Below are 20,552 nucleotides of genomic sequence, written 5' to 3'. Positions count from 1 at the left end.
ATAATAAAAAATAAAAATAATAAAAAATAAATATGAACGACTCTTGATTTTCAAAGAGCTTTAAGATGGGTATTTGTTTCGGTGTACTCGAGCTCTTAGTACTTTTGCAACTATCTTTGGTTCAGTTTAAATTTTGGATAATTTCAAGGGCAATTCAATGCTTCTTTCTATTAGACTGGCTTGTCATTGTGTAAAAATGCATTTTTCTGCATCACCATAACCACAGGGTAAAATTTTCGCAATTTTCAGCTTTGAATATGGCTAACTTAAAATGTTCCAGGGCCTACTCTTCTATGTTTTTGCGTCACTTGTGTGAGCCGGCGGCCGACAACGCCGAGACGTACGCTGATGGGGTGCCTCGCGAAGGTGTGCAGAGACAGCCAGTGTTGACACGAATCGGAGTCATGAGTCTCATTCGGAAGAAAGTGTTCGAGTTTGAGCACGTGAACGGAAGAATCAGCATGCCAGATCTGATGCCAAATCTGGAGGAGTTGACTTACCAAAACCCGCCGTCCGCAGCCAGCAGTGGCCCTCAGACCCCAGGGAAGCAAAGCAAAAGTAACTCGAACAAGTCCTCTAGAGCGTCGACGCCTCTACCGACTGAAAAAATAAACCCGGCGTCTGCATCGGTTTCAGCCGCAGCTTCAAGTGCTAATGTAGACTCGCCCGCTCCTGCTGTTAAATCAGAAGAGTGTGGAAAAAGTGATAAGGAAACTGCTAGTAACGAATCAAGTGATAAAATCGAAGTGGAACAAGTCGAAATTTCGGTCAAAAACGAAGAAGTTTCAAAATCTGGACAGAAAAAGGAAGATGCTGAGAATACCGAAGCAAAAGAAGGTTAGTGAAATGCAAGTTTTGTACTCTGACAACATTTTAAACCGTTTTAAATTACGTCCTGCATTCAGTTAGAAGCATAGATTAGGTTGAGGCAACTTGAAATCCTCTTCTTGATAGACTGCTTCAATTTTTGTACAAGTTATGGTAATTTGTTTGAGACTAAATTAAACTTTTTTGTGTGCATTCACAATAGGAATTTGAGTAGCGTGATTTTAAGATATTTTTATTATCTGCGCAGAATCATCGAATAAAACATTCTTTGACGACACGTGTTCAAATATTGAATATAAAGGACGAGCATACGAGCTGTTCAGTTCATCAGGGAGAAACGCTGCTGCTCCTATGCTTTAAAGCTACAAGCAATTTTTGGATCTTTTTCCTTCCCCCGCCACCTGCAAACTGAAAATTTTGTTCTCATTTTTCGATTGTTATGAAAATTGACATACGGACTAATAAGGCCACGGTAAACATATTTGGTCTTTATACTTAACCTTGTAAAACCCCTCGTTACACCATAAAAATGATGCTTTCATGAGGTGGTGGTGGTGGGGGGGGGGGGGGAGGAAAAAGAGCCCAATCTTTTTTTGGCGATTTTTCTGGGGTGGGCAAAGTTGCCTGACCTTCAAGCAACGAGCGCGGATCATGGTGGGCCTCAAACATTCAACCTTTCGATTGAGAGGCGGAGATGTTACCATTTCACCATGCTCCCTTTTAGGAAAGGAAGAAAATAATGAGCAGAAACAGAAAGAAAAAGAGAGTGAGTTGAAACAAGACGAAGTGCAATCGAAGGAGAAGGAGAAAGAGGAAGTTAGTGAGACTAGTTCTTCAGCGGTTGACTCTTCCGGTGGGGAACCAGTGAAACCGACCGAGACAGCAGCTAAAAATGTGGAAGAGAAGATGGGTGAGTTAAATTTTTCGTTAAACTTGCGGAACCAAGTGTCTTGTAATCAGGAACTAGACTTGCGAAACCAAGTATCTTGTAATCAAGAACTAGACTTGCGAAACCAAGTGTCTTGTAATCAGGAACTAGACTTTTTCGCCGTAAACCACTTTTCTTACAAATTTTTAATTAGCTTTATTTTAGAATCTCTACAACTTCGCGGTTCCTTTTCATGTGTCCTAGTGACAATCATTTGCATTTGCACCCCAAGGTCATGAGTTTTTCAGTATGTATGCAATTGAATATTTTTTCGGTAAAAATTGATTTGTCGGACTTTCGTTTATCTGCTCAAGTTTTGTCGGCTTAGTTGCCATATCACGGATTTTTCTTGTGCTGTAAGCAGTATCATGGTAGTTGCAACTGGTGCTTATTGTAGTTTCAGGAAAAACTCGAAAATTTTGATAGGTTTTTGTAAAATCATGTTTCGACTCAATTGGTATCTGCTCAAAGATCGTCGGCTTTTTCCGCTTAATTACACAAACGAACATTTCTAACATTGCGTGGCACTTTTGGTATATTTCAAATTAATCCTATTTAAGCTTATTTAAGCATAAACAATTTAATGGCTTATGTTGCTGATTTATTTTTTGCTAGTGTTAGGTACTGTTTGAAAAAGAACATGTACCATGAAAAAGTGTGGGATTTGTTGTTTTTCGTTTGAAAATGGTACCAATGAAAAAACTGGTTGCTCTTTTATGTGCCACTTTGCTAATCTCTTTTCATTTTACCTCACTTTCTACGGCCTTCGAAAGTTTCAGTGGGTGGTTTTTTGCCTATTTGTTTTTACCCTTACGATAGCAAGGGTTTTGTTATCGGGTTTTAGGCTTTTTCCCCCGTAAACGACGTTGTGCACAGATTTCAGCATAAATGAAGTACACGACATAAATTCAATATTTGCTTCGTATATTTGCGCTCATTTATTCTATTACTCTCACTGTGCGTCCTTATTCGAGTTCAAATTTTTTACATGATATTTCCGGTATTTTTTGAATTTTCGAATTCGTCGCTTTCGGTTTACTTTTTGTCGGCTTTGTTTCCGCGTTGGTTTTACCATCCAGCTAAATCGTTTATTTGAATTCAAGTTTTCTGTACTATAGTTGCTTTTAGTGTTCTGATTTACCTTTGCGGTTTTTTTTGTAATTTTTTAACCTTGACATCGTATATCCCATATTGTGCCCAAATAATTTCGGCCTATATTTTATCGGCATAGTGACCTAATTTTGAGTTGTTTCAATGAAGCATATTATTTTTATGCTCATGTGTGGATTGAGCAAAATGCTGAACAACTTAATATAAATTATAATTCAAATTTTTCATGACAACAACTTTTTCATCGCCTTGTTTGTTTTCTTTTTTTTTCGGCTTGATAGGTTTCGGCCTATATTTTATCGATTTATTGACCTCATACTGCGTTCCTCGACCAGCAAAAAAATGTGTTTTTTTTTTGTGTGTGTGTGTGTGTGTGTGTGTTTTAAGTGCGAGGGGGGCTTGATAACTTATTAGTGATAACTTAACTTTTTAAATTTTTTTGGCTTCTTAGATTTCGGGGTATATTATATCTGCTTAGTTGCTTCATGTTTTTCCCTTGCGATAAGCAAGGGTATTGCAATCGGGTACTCGGCTTTTTTCCCGTAAACAACTTTGTCCACAGGATGGATCTTCACTTCAAGAAGTGAAGATCCATCCTGTGGAAAACTTCTAGATGGTCTTCATTTCTTGAGATTTTTGAAAATTCAAATAAAAAACCTATCACTTAGCTAGTAATTAATCCAAGACCGTTTCGGGTTGTAATTATAGTTTCTATCGGTTCAATTTCCATTTTTTTAGACGCCATTTTTCATAACTTATTAAAGCATGGGTTGTGTTCCAATTTAAATAGTTTTTACCAGAACTGAAACTTAACAAATTTGTAAATTTACCATGTTCGATATTCAGTTTTTTTTTCAATTTTTTTTATATTCAATTTGTTTCAATTTATGTTGTATCAACTTAGTCAATTTAAACTGCGTCATTTTGAGGGCAAAATATATCCATTTGGGATTGTGTGTTTCAGTTTGGATGAGTCATAAAAACTTAAGTTAAATGAAATTTTTTATGACAAGTTTTCGGCTCAACAGGTTTCAAGGGCTGTTTGTGAACTTCATCTCATATAAATATGAAGTTTTTGTAGCTGTAATTTTTCAAAGTTTACCAAATTATTTTTTCAAGTTTTTTCCAACATAATTTTTCGGACTTTTTTTCACTGTTGTTTTCTTTTCATTGTCTATTTTGTAGCGCAATATGTTTTTTGCATCGCATCTGTGTTTCAATTTACGAGCAGTTTATGTGTTTTGAGGGCGACGGGAAGTCTTTGTTGATTGTTTTCGGCTTAAAAGGTTTCTGCCAAGGTGTTTATCCCCAAATGTTTCTATTGGATATGCAGATTGGCTGGTTGCAAGATTTAATAAACTTTTGTTTAAGACACTCTATCTTTTGATTTTTGGAGCTTTGTTGTGTATTGCAAGTGGACTACGCTCAGCTTCGCCTCTGTGTAATTTTTTTTTCTTTTTTCAAATATTACATGCACAAATCTGAGATAAAGGTTTCAACCCAATAAACAAGTTATGGGGATCTCCCCTTTTCAAGCGGTTATTCCCTAAACTTTTGCCTTCTTTGTCGTTTTTGCTTGTTTACAAAGTGCAGCTTCATTTATGACATATCTTCACTTCAAGTACTTTGCTTCTTTACATAATCAAACGCTTGCGTTATTATACGAGATCTTTTTCCACAAATTGAATGTTTTTGCATTTTTTGTTTATATTTCAAGTTTTTTGATGTGAATATGATCCAGTGCTAAATTGCCATCGATTCTGCTGAGTTTACTACAGAATATTGTCAATGTTCCAACTTATGAAGAAAATATTGAAATGACGGACTATTTTTCTTGGTCTGTCCTTACGATAAATTTGACTGTTTAACCCACAGGTTTTGACGGGAGCATGTCGATGCACTGAGCTCAACTTAATTTTTTTTTCACCTGCAATCTTTTTTGTGAAGTTATGGGGATTCGAAAATAGCCAATCTGGAATTTTAGGAGTCGATGAACGTTGCTCAGACTCTTATATAGGTCGCTGTGATTATTATTATTTTTTTGTTCAGGAAAAGTTTCAAAATTTGTTGATGCTCAAATTTTCTCTTTCGCGGTTTGACTTATGATTTTTTAACTTCAGTTCTGTTCCTAACCTAAAAGACAGACAAACTCCACTGTCGAGCACCAGAAGTGTAAAGGTCACAAAAACGTGATCGTTTTCTAGTTTCGAAAGTAGTATTTAATTTTCAGATTTTCCAGCGAAGTAAAAGTTTTACCTAATTTCTCAAATTGAGTTAGTTCTATCAAAAAATTGCCAATCATTAGTTATTTTTGACATCCAAATAGCTTTGAGGCCATCTGTTTTTTTTTTTTGAAATCCGGAAGCTGAATTTTTTTTCAAAAAACAAGTCTATTTTTTTCTGTTTCTTTGCGTTTATTGACTCTTTTGCAACTGTCTATTGGCTATGTTTTCTAAAAACTGCAGAAACGCAGGCTAATAGTTTCTTGAGGGTGCAATGTATCTTCAAGTTTGGGTCTCAATTAACACAATCTAAGCAATGTTATTCAGAAGAGTCCAAAAAGCCAGAAGAAGCCAAGCCAGCAGGCAAGCGTCGCTTCATGTTCAACATAGCAGACGGCGGCTTCACAGAACTGCACACTTTGTGGATCAATGAAGAGCGCGCAATCAAAGCAAATCCACAGAAGGAGGCAGAGATCTGGCATCGAAGGCACGACTATTGGCTATTGTGTGGTATTGAGCAGTATGGATATGGGAGGTACCAGGACATCCAGCAGGACATACAGTACTACATTATCAATGAGCCATTCAAGGCAGATGCAGGAAAAGCCAACTTTATGGACATCAAGAATAGATTCATTTCGAAGAGATTCAAGGTTATTAAATAGTTGTCAGCTGGTTATAAGATCAAATGTATGAAAGTATAGAACAGCAATGGGGAGCTTCCTAGTTTTTTAAACCAGTTAAACTATCAGATGTTACCGAATTAAGCATCGATTTTCGACCTTAACATTGCTAATGAATTGAATATCGTGATTTTATGAATAATTTGGTGATTCAATTTCAGCTTCTGGAGCAAGCTCTTGTAATTGAAGAGCAGCTGAGACGTGCGGCGTATTTGCAACTGACACGCGAAGAGAACCAGGCTCATAATTCTATTCAGGCACTGAATGCACGCTTCTCAGAACTAGAATCCCTTGCGGACAGTCACCAGCATTTAAGCAAAGAGTCTCTGTCTGGAAACAAGTCAGCCAATGCTGTGCTTCACAAAGTGCTGCTTCAGTTGGACGAGCTCCTAAGCGACATGCGACAAGATGCAATGAAGCTGCCACAGACTCTGAGTAAAATAACTCCAGTAACTCAAAGGTTGCAGTTATCCGAGAGATCAATTCTGTCTCGCCTGTTGCAGTATAAGCCATCCACTTCAGCACAAGCCAGCGATGCTGGGAACTCAAGTGTCGAGGTTCTCTCTGCAGATATCCAAGAAATCAAACCGCAGAAAATCGAACCTCCAAAGAGTGAAGACTATTTGAACAGCGAGGGCTATGAAGGGCCCTTCTTTGCACCAATCGGAGCAGTCCCTTACAAACCCACACCAGGTGCTTCGGGCAGCACCTCTAATATTCCAAGTGTAACCTCTGGGGTTCCATCTGTCACCAAACCGAATCAGTCTTAGACGCAGTCTTGCCAGTTGAACAATTTCCATCTCGATTTCAAAGCACTCCAGATAATTGCTGCATTTGGAGCGGTTAACTCAAGGTCGGGAAGCTCCTTTTAGAGACTTTATTGCAAATGCAATCAGCAGTTTAAACTATGTTGTTCAGAAACATGTTTTCTTTGTACGTTTTGATGTAATTCATGCAGTTGATAGTGACGATGATGATTGTGAATTGAGGAACCGTGATGATAAGCCGAACCGATGCGGCAATTAGTTTTTATGCAGCTATTATTTGTTCTGTAATTTTTAGCCAATTATGTAAAAGTTCCACTTTTACTATCCCCCATTTGTTCTTTGCTTAGCTCGATTTAACATCTAAGTGGAACCTCTCTGTATTGTAGTGATTTGTTTTGTCTGTCGTTTAAGTTAGCTATGAATGTGATTTTATATTATATCAAATTTAAATAGATGTTTTCCCAATAGTTTTTTTTGTCAGAACGGATTGTTTAAAAACAAACATCAATTAGTGAAGAGAAGAGCCATTTGGTGAAAGAAAAAACAGCTTATGTAATAAGTTATAAGTTTCATACCTTTCTTTCTAGCTAGCTTTTCAACCCTGCGATTAGCAAGCGTTATCAGATTGGAATTTAGACGTTTCTTTTTTTTTCGGTTTAACAACTTATTCAACAAAATCACTGAGTCATTTGTGCAGCTATTATTTCAAAATTCAATTCTGCTGCAAGCATGCTCAATTTCTTGGAAATTCAAATTCAAAATTAGTAGACGGCTGAGGGCACAGGCTCGAATCTGGCCAGCACCTGTTTTTTTTTAAAACCAAAGTTTTAAACCTCAAAAAAGTTATTCCCCTGTCGGCTGTATTTTCATGTTTTTTTCGGCCGATTTGTCACATTTTTCACCTTTCATGTGCTGTAAGCTGTTTTATTGTAATTGATAACATTCTTTTATGTAAACGTAAAACTAAAAACTCGTTCTTTATATTATTTCCGTTTTTTTGCGTAAAAGCTTTATTTGGCCTAATTAGTCTCGGCTCATGTTTTCTCGACTAGATGAACTAATTTAAAGTCTCATGAAGCAAAAATTCGATTTTCATCTTCTTGTGAGTTTCCGAAGGTTAAAGATTTTAAAAGGGAGTCATGAAGTTAGTGAATACTTATATAGGTCTTGGTGAATTTTTCTGTTTTTTTTTCGACTTGATTTCTTTTTAGAGTCGAGGAACGTAGTGCAGACTATTATATAGGTCGTTATGGTTTTTTTTTGTCGGAAATGCTCTAATATTTCACAGAATTGCTTTCATGCATAATAATGCATTCATGACTGCTTCTAGTATTGTTCAATTTTTGAGTTAATTTTTATTTCATCTACTAAAAGTTGGTTGGTTGCGCTCTCCAATTACGAGCGTGTAAGGATCAAAAAACAAGATTGACTTATAGTTTCGAAAGTGGAATTAAGTTTTTTTGATTTCCCAGTGGAAGAAAAACTTTACCTATTGATCTAGCTTTCTGAAACTGATCAAAAAAAAGTCGCAAGCATGAAATGTTCTTGAAATTCAAGAGTTTCAAGGACATAATTTTTCTTTACAAATCGAAAGTTGAAGTTATCGCAAAAAATAAGTCAGTTTTTTTTCTGTTTCCATGCGTTCATTTGCAACTCTGTTGGCTACTTATTGTTTTCGTCGCAAAGGGCATTTACCCAAGTGTTTTCGTCTCACTTGCTGCTCGATTAATGTTTGTGAATACTCTTTTCATGTCAGCGGTTGTGTAGTTTTACATTCTCTCACCAAACAGAACATCATTTGAGACCAAAACTTACATCTGAAACCTTTCTAGATGTGATTATTTTGATAATCAACAAATGATAATCAGCAATTTTGACCAATCAACAAAAATGAATAGTGTTTGGATTGGAAAAACTTTGATTGTTTTTCAGAAATGAGTTGCTCGCCGCCTGAAACACCCGCGGAACAGCAGCCGGAGCAGAAAGCTACCGACCAAGAGCATCCAGAACTCAAACTTGAATGGAGAGAACCAGAAGGCACTCTTGAATCGGACAAAGACGAGGTAACTAGTAATGGTGATGGTGAAGGCGACAGTGAAACGGTAAGCTCATTGGAGTTTAAGAATGAATTAAATCAATTCTGGGTCCCGTATTAAGCGTGGTGCGTAATGTTTGGGCAAGTTTTGCTCACCAGAAACAAAAATATATTAGGAGGGAAGAGCTTGATTGACCTATATTTTCAGTGGCAAAGTGGGATCGATTTCCCAGCGAAGTAAAAATAATGCCAATCAATCAAGTTTTCTCGAAAAGCGATTTTGGAAAAATGTTTCAGAAACGATTCTCTGTAAAATCAAAGAACTTCGGTTTTTTATTTAACTTTGTTAAATCGAAAATTTAAAATCCTTTTCGGTTTCTTTATTTTTCCTCTAATTTGCTCTTTTCAAATGTCTGGTGGCGATGTTAATTATATTTGTATCAAAAGTTGTGCGTCGCTAGTTTTTTTTTCAATTGACACTGAACTTAGTGAACACGTTGACGCCGTGTTTTTTTTCCAGAAAAACCTTCACACTCAATTTTGAGTTTTTGCAGTTTGACTTTTCAAGTTCAGTTGTTAAGATTTTTCAAGTTCAATTCAATTTCATTCGCTAAATAGAAGACGATTACGCTATCCAATGAAGACAGTTGAAATACCGCGAAAACATTTGAATGGCTTTTAGTTTCGAAAATGAACTTATATTATTAAACGGAATGAAAAAATTACCTTTTGATCCAGTTTTCTCAAATTGGGTTACTTCTATGAATTTCTTTTTAATAATAATTGTTCAGTAAAACTTCTCCAATTTTTTTGTTAAATTTTCCCCCCTTTAATAACATTTTTAGATTGACACAAATTGAACTCAGTTAGGTTCAACTGAAGATGCACAGTGTCTATCTAGATTCAACGAAATCTTGCATATAACGCATGTCATAAATGAGTTGTCGTGTACTGCGTATCACAAACTGGGTTACTTCGTGCATTCTGTCCTATTTTCCGACTTACGAAAAAAACGGAATATTTTCACTGGGCGTGGTTTTTATTATTCAGTCAATTTTCGAAAAGATAGTTTGTAACAAAAAAATTTATACCTCATTGATGATATCGACTCTCTTGATCAAAATGTTAAAACGTATTTTTACCTCTATTGTTTTTTTGCAAAGTTCTGGGGTTTGAAAATTTGGCCATGCTTTGGATTAGTTTATGCGCGCTTTGAGATTTTATTCATGATCTGAAAGCGTAACACGAATTATTTTTGCGTGGTGAATTATCCCGCACAACAAAATCCTTCCAAATTAAATAGCGGCTAGCTAATTGGTCGTTTTAATTTCTTTCGACTAATTTTTTCACACTTGATCTTCGACATTGTCCAAAGTTTATATTGTTCAATATTTTTTTTTGTACCAAAAACTATTCGAGACCAACTAAAGGGCAGTCGGAACATTCAGGGCTTTGCCCTGATATACGAGCAGTCTTTTACCGTTTAATTTGTATATTTTACCTCTTCCACATGAGCCGTTGATAGATTATCTCTTTGTAGGTTGCTTAGAATCTCAATTAGTGAAGTTTATGCCAGGTCTAGGACAACAAGCCGACGGGACTTCATACCGAAATTTAAAACTTTTACAGGCATTTTTTGAAAAATTTAGGCCCAATTAGTCCACAATCAGCGCTATTCATGACAATGTACCCCTCAAAAGAGCATCCGTAATTAAAAATAAGCCGGATTTTGAAATGAATAAATTTCAAACATGAAAAAACCCTTCAACAATGTTTCAATGTTTAATATTTTCCTAAACATCATTTAGAGGCTCAAAAACTATTTTAAAAAACCAGAAACTGGTAAAGAAAGATCTTGAATTTGAGAAATTCTCCAAAACAGTCTGAGAATTAAGAGAATATTTGACCTGAAGGTCCGTCTGCTTGATGTCCGGCACACGTTTATCCCAATTAAGTGTAAAAGCAGAAAGTGTTTTTTTTGATAAAACTGTTAAATGGCTTCCAAAAAAATGTTGTTTTTTGCTAACACTGCCCTGAAGTCCGATTTTGTGATAATAAAAAAAGCCCATTGATTCAGTTTTCTCTAAACGTGTCAACATGAAGAAAAATGCCAATCATAAACATTTTTTGACATTCAAAGACTTTTACCGTAATTTGTTTTTTGTTCATTTTTGAAAAGTGTTTTTATCAGCGTCTGTTCGGTTTTATTTTTATTTAAGAGTACTGAACGTATTGACTACTCTTATATAGGTATTGGTGAGTTTTGTTCGTTTTTAATCAAGAAAAAAGTCTAAAAATTTGTTCACGCTCAATTTTGATTTTTCGTGGTTTAACTTGCACTGAACTTGAAATCACATTTTCATTGTTAAAAGGAAGGCAAACTCCACAATCAAACAGCAAAAGGGTAAAGGTCACGTAAAACGTGATCGACTGCTAATTTCCAAGATTGCCCAGCAAAGTAAAAGTTTTTTCTATTGATCCAATTCTTTCTAATTGGGTTAATTTCAACAAAAAATTTCCATTTTAATTTGCTCTACAATTTCAATGAGCTGTAAGGCCATCTATTTTTCCGAAATTCAAAAGTTGAAGGTTTTTGAAAAAAAATAAATTATATTTTCCTTGCGCTCATTTCTCTTTTCCAACTGTCAGTTGGCTATGTTAAAATTTTCCAAGTATCTTTTGGCTATGTTGAGAATCTTTAACGCTAACCTCTTGATGGATTATTGAACCAAGTGACAAATCCCTCTCTTGCAATGTAGGGAATAGTTGGAAAGATCATAAATTTTTGTGTTTTTTATACAGGGCAGCAGCGTAGGTGGCGATAGTGACTCATCCGACGATGATGACGATTGCGAAGACTACAGCTATAGCAGCAGTGAGTCGTGTTGCTGTGGTACGGACGAGGTTTGCGACAAATGTCGTGACTCCGATTCTTTCGGCAGTAACAGTTCGGTTTTGTCTTTCAGCTGGGATGACTGCTATAGCACAAGTAATGGTCTGTACAAGAAAAATGATACCGACTCGCCTTTTGTTCTTGCGGCTAAATTTGGCGATTTGAAACTAGTGCAGTCCTTATACGAACAAAGTGAAGATAGCGAAAAGCAGTGGGTTTTGAACCAAGCTAGAAAATGGACCGAAGTGCAAGAGAAATATGGATACGATAAACAGTGGGATTGGTTCGGAGACACTGCGCTTATTTCTGCTTCCAGGAACTGCCATCTTGATGTAGTGAAGTATTTGTTGTTGCAAGGAGCGGATCCGAATCTTGAGTCATGTCCTTACGACGACCAGTACGAAAGTGCCGAGAAAGCTGCAAAGAGTCAATTGAACAGGCTCAAAATTGGCGAAGTTTCGGACTGGAAAGTGAAAAAATGTGAACAAATCATTGCATTATTAAAAGAAGTGTCTAAAATATGGCCCAAATCTGATTTTTCGAGTGCCCATTTCGATAAAGAAAGAGCGAAAGAATTCAAGTTGAAACCAAAGTTGGCTGATGATTTTATGAAGCAAATTAAAGAAGCCGTTGAGAAGGTGGACCTATCTGATTAACTTCCCTGAGCAGATATCAAACAGTGACTTGAGTTTGAATTGAACTTGATATTGATTTTTATCTTGATATCTGAATGTTTCGTCAATTTTATTTATGGACTGATTGAGTTTTGATTATTGATCGATTGTTTGAACTGAGAGGTTTATGTGACTACGCTCAGATTTGATGAAATACTGTAAAAGTGGAGGCAAATAATGATCATGATTAGAAAATTTGAAGATAGATAAATGGAATTGAATGATTTTAACTAACTATGTTGTAGCGGAGGGCGAAAAATGTTTAGTTCTTACCTCAGGCTCTAATTGACATGCAATGCACCTGGGGCGTATGGATGAATAGTTTTAAGTTAAGGCTCGTAGTGGCAACTGATTATTTTCATTACCTTTTAAACGATAGAGCTCTTGATTATTTTTGCTGTTCCGATTCGGATGTGTTTTAGTTTGTGTTGGAAGAATCAGTGAAGCTGAAGTTGAAAAAATAATATTAACTGGTGTCCAAAGACATTGGAATTTTGTTAGAAGCTAGCTTTTAGTTCCTATAAAAAACGAAAATGTGAAAAAAAGTCGATATTTGTGCTACTTTCTGTCATCTAAAATCCGATAACCGTTATTAGTTTCCGATAACCGTCATCTAAAATCTTGTCTGATGATACCAATTGGCAGGAACCTTAGGAGCTCTTGTTGTATGCGACTTGGAATGTCATGAATGAAAAAAATGTCAAAAACATTTTGAAGGTTTTCATAGTTGCTGCGTTTCAGAGCTTTAAACATAATCAAGTCGAAATATGGAATCATATAATCAAATGTTGCGCTGCAACAACTGTACTAAAAAGCTCTGCTCTAGTGAGAAATTCTCATTTGCTGTAACACCTTGTAAGCATTTCTTCTGCAGTTCATGTATTGCAAAATTGATCGACTCAAAGAGCAGAGAACTGATTGCTTGCACAGTATGTCGCAGTAGAAAAAAATATCGTTTGATCTCAAGAGAAAACATCAACAAAGCTCCGTTCACGTTGGCACCACCTGATATGGGCAAGAATCCGGCTGAAGTTGAATTTCGAAAACTTATTAGATTTGAAAATGCGCTTCAAGACGGAAATACATTTGCACTTAAGATGCTAGGAAGGAATTTGAAAAAAGCCGAACTAAGCTTACTCAGTGCGGAAAAACAGCTTCAGAAAGAAATAGATTCGAAGAAGGAGCTTATAAAAGAAAACAATAGCTTGCGAGAAAAGCGTTAGTATATAATAAAATTGAGCCAAAATTGGAACGAAAAATAAAAATAATTTTTGTCTCGAGCAGAAGTCTCAAAAGGTTCTTAGGTTGAGGTAAACCTTTTCCTTGCTTTTCCAGTTTGGTATACTCAGGCTGAAACTATTTGAAATTTTTGAAGCTTTCAAGCAACGTAAAAAGCATTTTGAGTTCGAAAAACATAAAAAGATGGGTTCGAAATTTTAAAAGGACAATAACTTAAGTTACATTCCATTAGCAGATCATCGATCAATTCCTGATGGTCCAAATATTAGCTAATCAGTTTTTAATGTTTTTTTTCTTCAATTTTCACAGATCATTTTTGCCGTTTTTGCTTGTGTTAGCCAAGTGCAGCTTATCAGCTGTAAAAAGCTCGATTCCACCCGTTTTTTTTCGCTTGTGTAGTGGTGTATATCATGGGCAGCTTTTTCTACTGAAAAAACTGTTCGCTATAAATTATATCGAGTACGAGATGCGTCAACTTAGCTGATTTTTTTTCGGGAAATGAAGGTGGACTATCTGTCAGCTTTTTTACAGCCATCGTATCTTTGTAAAACAATTGCTTAATTTAATAAAAAGAATTTTTTTCGAAAGAACATGGTTTTAATAATTTCGTTTTCGAATCGAGTACATTTGAGAACGTCTGTATTAAGATGCGGTGAAAGTATTAAAGACTTCTACATGAGTCGTGATTATTTTTTCAGGAAAAGGTTTAAAATTTGTTCGAGCGCAAAATTGATTTTTTTAGCGATTTGACTTCCAATTCCTTTCTAAGTTAGGTTCACTTTTTCTTAGAAGGAGGGCAAACTCCACTATCGAACAGCATTAGTTTAAAGGTCACAGAAAACGCTATGTACTTCTAATTTTGGAAGTGAGTGTTTTCAGGTTGCCCAGCGGAATAAAATTTTCCCTTTTGATTTAGTTTTTTCCAATTGAATTAATTTTACCAAAATTTTTCTATCATAAATTGTTCTTGAAACTCCAAGATGCATATATTTTTTCAGAAAATTGGAATACCCGAATCTAAGTTTTGCTTGTATCCAAGTGAACCCTAAAAGTACACAAAACCCTCTTACGTTTGATTTGAAAAAAAAAAACAATATAAACAAGTAAAAAAACTACCATACCTGGTTAAGTTTTAGTTCAATTATCCGGATCATATGTTTCAACAAACTTAACTTCATTTTCAACAAGTCTGTTTCCTGATTTTGAGTTTCAACAATTGTAACATGTCAACAAAAACTTCTCATTTTTATCAAACTGCAAATAAAGCGCCTTTATAAGTTAAACGGCGTCAAAATAATTGTAGTTTTTTCAATGCAAGCTCTGGAAAATTAGCAGAGCAGTAAATTTGGTGGATTTAAACAAATTCGGTTTGATTCTAGCCATCTTTCTTGTTTAAAGACTTGCATGGAAAAAAATATAATTTCTGAATTCTGCCCACCTGGTTAATCCTCGTTTTGATAAATTTAAACTACAACCAGTTAAATTAAGTGCAGCCGTTAATTGCAGCCGACTTTTTGCTATAGTTCGATATTTTTGGTTTTCAAAATTCCTGAATGTGTTTGAAACTTTTTTGGTAATTTGTTAAACTGATTTTACTCTCAATTTTTTGAGTTTATGCCTCTTTGTTAATAAAATATTGAAATTAGATCATGAACATAGTTTGCGTACGAGTTACTCATTTTAATTACGTCTGCAGATACGAATTTTTTTCTTTAACTTTTTTTCGTACTTTACGATCGTTTTAAGCTATAAATCTATTTCTTTGTCAACAAACTGCTTGTTAGCTAGTTTTAAATTCTTTGAAATCACTTGAATCTTCATCATTCATTTTTTTCTTCTTTTTCTTTTGTTAATTCAATTAGAACTATTTCAGATTTTACTTTGTCTGTCGAATACAAAAAGCCGATGTACCAAATTTTTCATCTTATTTTCCGGATCGAATTTTTCTTTGATTTGTCTAAAAAGAGCAGGATTTTTTTGAAAAGAATCCTTGTTTTTAAACTAAATTCTGATAAGAAAATTGGTAAATCGAGGTTAGGTTAGTCAGAAAAATTTTCTGGATGGTAGTGACTAGACAATTACGCTAGCTACAATAGTTATTGTTGACAATAGTAGTAGCAATATAATGCATTAACTTGCAGAGTTTTGCTACGAAAATGTGTATACTCAAAACTTGTAGAATCAACATTAATAGATTGTGCGGTGAAGTGATTTCAGGTATATCTAAAAAAATTTTACTCAGATCAGACGAAAAATAGATCAGGTTCATCAGGTTGAATAGTTTAAATGAATTTGCTATCCAGTTTAGAAGCCTTTGTTGTGTACAGGGATATTTCTCGTGCTATTGACGCGTACGGGGATAGATAGCATGCGAGCAGAATTTGTTTGATAATTGTCGATAGGCAAGCTTTTTGGACTTAAAGTAGGTTTTTATAGACTATTCACATCAATTTGTATTTAACATTGAGCGTGGAAGTGATTTTCAATAAACTGTAATAAGAATGACTTTTTTGGAGAATTCATCTTATTAATTTCTGAGGTTTCTTTTGTAGACCTCAGGTGGCAGTCGAAATATGCAAAGCTCTGCCCTGATACTAGAAGTCATTTCACTTTTTTCTAGTTTTAGCTTAAGTTTCCATCATAGGCTACGCTGGCTAAATGACATACATCATTGCTGTTGTTCGTTCACCCTTTTCTGGCACTTTCCATGTGTGTGATCTTGTTAATTCTTCTTTGAATATGGGCGGTACAAGTTGAAACTTATTCTCTCGTACTTCTTTTTTTGTTGTCTTGTCTGCTTTTAACGCATATCACTACTCCAAGATGAGCTACAATAAAACTTTGTGTGTTATTGTCTGCACCCATGATAAAAGTTTTATTCGGGGTGTAGGAAATTAGACGACAAACAAATTAGACGATTAGAAAATAACGGAATTTAGACAATAACTTATGTGAAATTTGTTTACAGACTTAAATAATCTTTTGGCTGAGTAAATACTCGTTGTCCAATTTAGACAATAACTTGCGAGGAAATTGCGTGAAATTTGTTTACAGACTTAAATTGGGGCCTAGGAAATTAATTGATAAGCAAATTAGACGGATGCTACAAAAACGAAATTAGACGAAATTTATTTTGTACGGTGTACTACAATTCAATGACATACAATTTAACACCGTACATTTTAACACTTAGTCATTTCACTACTAAACAATTTTAAATCGACAACAATATAACTCCTATTTTCCAGTTCAATACAGTACATTTTAACACCTAGTCAGTTCACTATTAAAATTAATGCTGTATGAATTCCTTATCTTAACCCTTATCACACCAAAGTTAATCCTGCAATTAACGCATGCACCATAATGAAAAGCTTGGTTTATCTTAGTTATACATGCTAAAAGAAGGCTTTCTAATTTACTTAAGACTCTCGTCAACAAGTTTGTAATTTGTTTTCAATTAGACTTTTCGCTAAACCATTATGATTACTTAAAAAAGCTGCTTGTGCTAATTCATAACAATTTGACGTAAGAATTCTGACAAAAATTAAATTCAGACAGTCACTTTATACTTTACTCAAGTGATAAACAAACGCAAACACAATAAAATATTATGATTGAGTCTTCTTTCGAGTTCACAGTTTCATCTTAAAACAAGCCAATTCTTATAGCGTCCGGCCACGAATTGTATTTCAAGCGAAAAAATAAGTTTACAGAAAACTGGATTTGCTCAAAATATCAAACACATAAATGTCGAGCAACTGCTATTACTGAAAATAACGAATTAATCTAGACGCGTGGAGAGCATAACCACGACATTTCAGCGGGGAAATTGGAGGCCCGAAATGTCATAAAGCATATAAAAGATCTCTAGATGTAAATATGCCGCCCATCCCCGTTGCGCGAAATTTCAAGATCCCTGAAATTTTTAAAAATTTTATCCGGTATGACAGTGGATCAAATGATCATGAGCGAATCATTTTGTGCGGCGACCCCGAAATGCTGAGAGTTCTGGAGAAGTCATCCTTCTGGTTAGCCGCAGGAACTTTTAAAATTACTCCAAAAATGTTTTATCAGCTATATTCAATTCATGTTAGTGTATCTGGCATTGCGCCAGCTTGCATTTACGCCTTCCTTCCTAACAAAATCGAAACAACCTACAACCGCTTCTTGCAGGCGTTAATTGATTTAGCACCCAACTGCCGGCCTGAAAAAAGTTTGTTAGATTTTGAGCAAGCTGCTCTTCAGTCATTTCAAAAAACATTCCCCGAAGCACATTTATCGGGTTGTTTTTTCCATCTCTCCCAGAGTTACATGAGAAAAATTAATGAATTGGGTCTGAAAGTGACATACCAAACGAATCACGATTTAGCGCTGGCTTTAAAAAATGCTGCCATCCCTTGCATTCGAAAAAAAAGAAAAGATCGGCGATTTCTATGACATGATCGTTCAGGAAATTCAGAATGTATGCGACAGAATTTGTTTAGAACCCGAGAAAATTGAGAAAGTTGACGAGTTGTGTCTGTACTTCGGCTCTACTGATATAAAAAGCTTGGTGCATTTCGGGATTCAATCATATTTCATCGGAGCCCACCCAAATATGTGGAAAGTAGTGGGCAGCCTGCAAAAAGACGCTTCGATGCAAACTTTTTTGATGCATCGAGTGGCCATAAGTTCACAAAAAAGAAAAAGTATCGAGTATTAAATGAAAGAGTACAAAACATAATGTCCGTTTACGAAGACAAAACTGATCTGTACTTTTTCAGAGCGTTATCTAGTTTGTGTTAAACCATTGTAAATTTTGTTTCATTTTTCTTTTTTCTTTCGTGTCATTAAATTCAAATTTTAATCCTTCTGAACTTTTTGTCAGCTTTTTTTGAAAAGAAGTTTCCTTGCAGACTCCCGGAAACGTAACTAAACGCAGGAACATGACTCGTGCCTTAGCAACTTAATCCATTTTTCTCGATTTTCTAGAGAGACAACTTTTCTCGATTTCATAGAGAGACCATTCCTTTATAGGCTATCAATTTTTGAGGAATGTTCTCCATCTTTTTCAGTTTTTGTAGGGCATATTGAAGCATGCCGGACAATTTCTCCACTGATTTATCATGACAATCGTGCACGTCCAATTTATGAACTAACGCACAAAAAATCCTCGATATTTCTAACCATTGTTTGTGCTTTCTGACAGCACCATTGACATTCAAGGTACTCTGCTTCACCAATTTACCAATACTTTTACACAAAAAGCAATTTTCTTCTGCCATTTGATTCATCCCGCTTATACTCGTTCAAAATTTCTTCTTTCTCCTCCTCTTCCTTTGAAAATCATAATCATCCGCCGGAAACTGAAATCCACAAATAATAGGGGCTACCAATCCGGCCTCGAACATTTTAGGTAAAGCTATTCATTCAGGCACCCATTTAAAAGGTTTATCACAACAATTAAGCTACCACAATAATTAAAACTAATTTAACTTTCGCAATGGTTATGGATTTTATTTTTCTCTATCGCAAAAGATTTCAAGGCTTTGTTTCGCCTTTGTGCCTTATTTTGTTACTGTCGCATTCCATAATTACTTTTAAAAAAGAAATTGCGCTCTGTTTGGCTAATAGAACTTTTTTTTGCTCGTAGACCACTATCATCATAAATTGCAGACTTAACAATTTTTCTTATCAGAAGTTTATTTTTTCAGTGCAGGCAAGGGATTCAGAGTTTAAAGATCTGTGCAAGAGGTACCAACATGCAGTGGCGGAACAGTGCAAGCGACAGAATGCTCCGACTTCATCTCGACATTCAGTCCACATGTGCGTTAAGGATCAGTTACTTTATTTTTGGGAGTCGACGAGGGATTTGACCAATCCTCTGGACAACCTTCTGCACTTCATTTAACGAAGTTTTTATTTCAAGCTTTTCTGTGACTCAGTCAAAAAATTGTCTTCTAATTTTTGAAAGAAAGAGTTGACTGGAACGAGGTACTGAAATTCTCAAAATGCTAAAACTGATACAAAATTCGCTTATATACTTTATAACGCTTTCAGCAAATTTTAATAAAAGTTTCGACTTATGCAATACATCTAAGTCGTAGACGAACTTAGAAAGGAATCATTTTATAATCGCTTTCTGTTTTTTTTGGAACGTTGAACAGAGCTGAGAACTTGTTAATTTTATTAGGAAACAGAATCACAACCACGAGAATCAGACGTTCAATTCAGTGTACACTTCCAAAGTGTCGTTCGATCGAACCCAGTCGCCATCTTTTTGCTCAGGCACTTCATCTGTGTGTGCGAACGGAAATCCAAACCACGTCACTCGCGGCAACCCTAAACTGAGACGCCTCGAAAAGCTGTTCAACAGTCCTTAGCCTCCCCCTCTCTCAGCTCCCGAACAGACCCGCTTGAACCCTTCAAATGACCAGCACAGGAGTAGAATCAATTGGATCCCACAGAAACTCAAAAGTGCCTTCAGTATAATGCATACCTCCCGGAACTCAACCTCTGTCAAAGTTCGCATCAGATACGTGATCGTTTCTACAGAACCGATCAGGATGAAAGTCTGAGCTTATACTAAGTGAACGTCCCTAACTGCATGTTAATAATTATCTTCAAAAAATTTGGGCTCAAACTGAATGTTGGCGGAAAATGTGAAATTTGTTACAGATTCAGTTCTTTATTTTTGGTTGAGCAAAATAACTAATAGAGACACAACATGTCAGTGAATGTTATTTGACAGACGATAAATTACCAAACTGATTTTTTTTTGAGAACTGACAGTGAAATAGATTATGTTTGATGAAGGTTAGCCAGCAACGTTTTCGACTTACAAAAGAAAAGAATAGCCGGTTGCCCTGCAACTAGCACAGTAGGTTCCCACAAAAGTGGAAAAACAATTCATTGCTGTTTTTTCGGTAACCCCCATTTACCTCACAAGCTCATTGCCAAAATCGGGAAGAGAAAAAAACATTATTTCCTTGTCTTCTCTTCGTGACTTCTCTTCGTCTCTTCGCCAACTCTGTCACTTAATTTTAGCAACAGTCTCGCTCTGGATTAAATTGTATCGAAGTATTTAATATATTTGAAATCAGGATGCCTCAATCAGTGTACTCATTAATTTCTATGCCGTTAAGCGCAACAGAGACGAATGATGTGTTGCCAGCTTCCGGTCGAAACTTT

At 35.7% G+C, this 20,552-nt stretch overlaps 3 protein-coding genes across 4 annotated transcripts in view; all 3 read left to right on the top strand.

Moving 5' to 3' along the window:
* The window catches only part of LOC134846928 (chromodomain-helicase-DNA-binding protein 4-like), a 265,098-nt gene extending 258,093 nt beyond the window's left edge, over positions 1–7,005 (top strand). For both annotated transcript variants that reach the window (XM_063864370.1, XM_063864369.1), the window contains 4 exons: positions 281–837; positions 1,553–1,738; positions 5,416–5,741; positions 5,933–7,005. In XM_063864370.1, coding sequence (XP_063720440.1) covers positions 281–837; positions 1,553–1,738; positions 5,416–5,741; positions 5,933–6,541 — 1,678 coding nt within the window. In that variant the 3' untranslated portion in view covers positions 6,542–7,005. The remainder of the gene's footprint in view (positions 1–280; positions 838–1,552; positions 1,739–5,415; positions 5,742–5,932) is intronic.
* LOC134846930 (uncharacterized) overlaps positions 1–12,350 on the top strand; it is a 157,893-nt gene extending 145,543 nt beyond the window's left edge. The window contains exons 2-3 of the mRNA XM_063864375.1: positions 8,469–8,640; positions 11,376–12,350. Coding sequence (XP_063720445.1) covers positions 8,473–8,640; positions 11,376–12,122 — 915 coding nt within the window. The 5' untranslated portion in view covers positions 8,469–8,472 and the 3' untranslated portion in view covers positions 12,123–12,350. The remainder of the gene's footprint in view (positions 1–8,468; positions 8,641–11,375) is intronic.
* Positions 12,351–13,125: 775 nt separating this feature from the next.
* Positions 13,126–20,047, top strand: LOC134846927 (uncharacterized). The gene is made up of 3 exons (XM_063864368.1): positions 13,126–13,358; positions 19,076–19,187; positions 19,555–20,047. Exons 1-3 carry the CDS (start codon positions 13,151–13,153, stop codon positions 19,742–19,744), a joined length of 510 nt encoding a protein of 169 aa, XP_063720438.1. The 5' UTR covers positions 13,126–13,150; the 3' UTR covers positions 19,745–20,047.
* The last annotated feature ends 505 nt before the right edge of the window (positions 20,048–20,552 follow it).

The sequence above is a fragment of the Symsagittifera roscoffensis genome, chromosome 5, assembly GCF_963678635.1.
Source record: "Symsagittifera roscoffensis chromosome 5, txSymRosc1.1, whole genome shotgun sequence".
Taxonomy (NCBI): Eukaryota; Metazoa; Xenacoelomorpha; order Acoela; family Convolutidae; genus Symsagittifera; species Symsagittifera roscoffensis.
The sequence above is the reverse complement of the archived record's forward strand: the minus strand, read 5'-3'. Positions and strand labels throughout refer to the sequence as shown.

Coding starts and splice junctions, on each gene's coding strand:
- LOC134846927 (XM_063864368.1), top strand. CDS start 13,151: ATGGGCAAGAATCCGGCTGAAGTTGAATTTCGAAAACTTATTAGATTT. Junction 13,359..19,075: donor CAATAGCTTGCGAGAAAAGC/GTTAGTATATAA, acceptor TTATTTTTTCAG/TGCAGGCAAGGGATTCAGAG. Junction 19,188..19,554: donor TCTCGACATTCAGTCCACAT/GTGCGTTAAGGA, acceptor TAATTTTATTAG/GAAACAGAATCACAACCACG.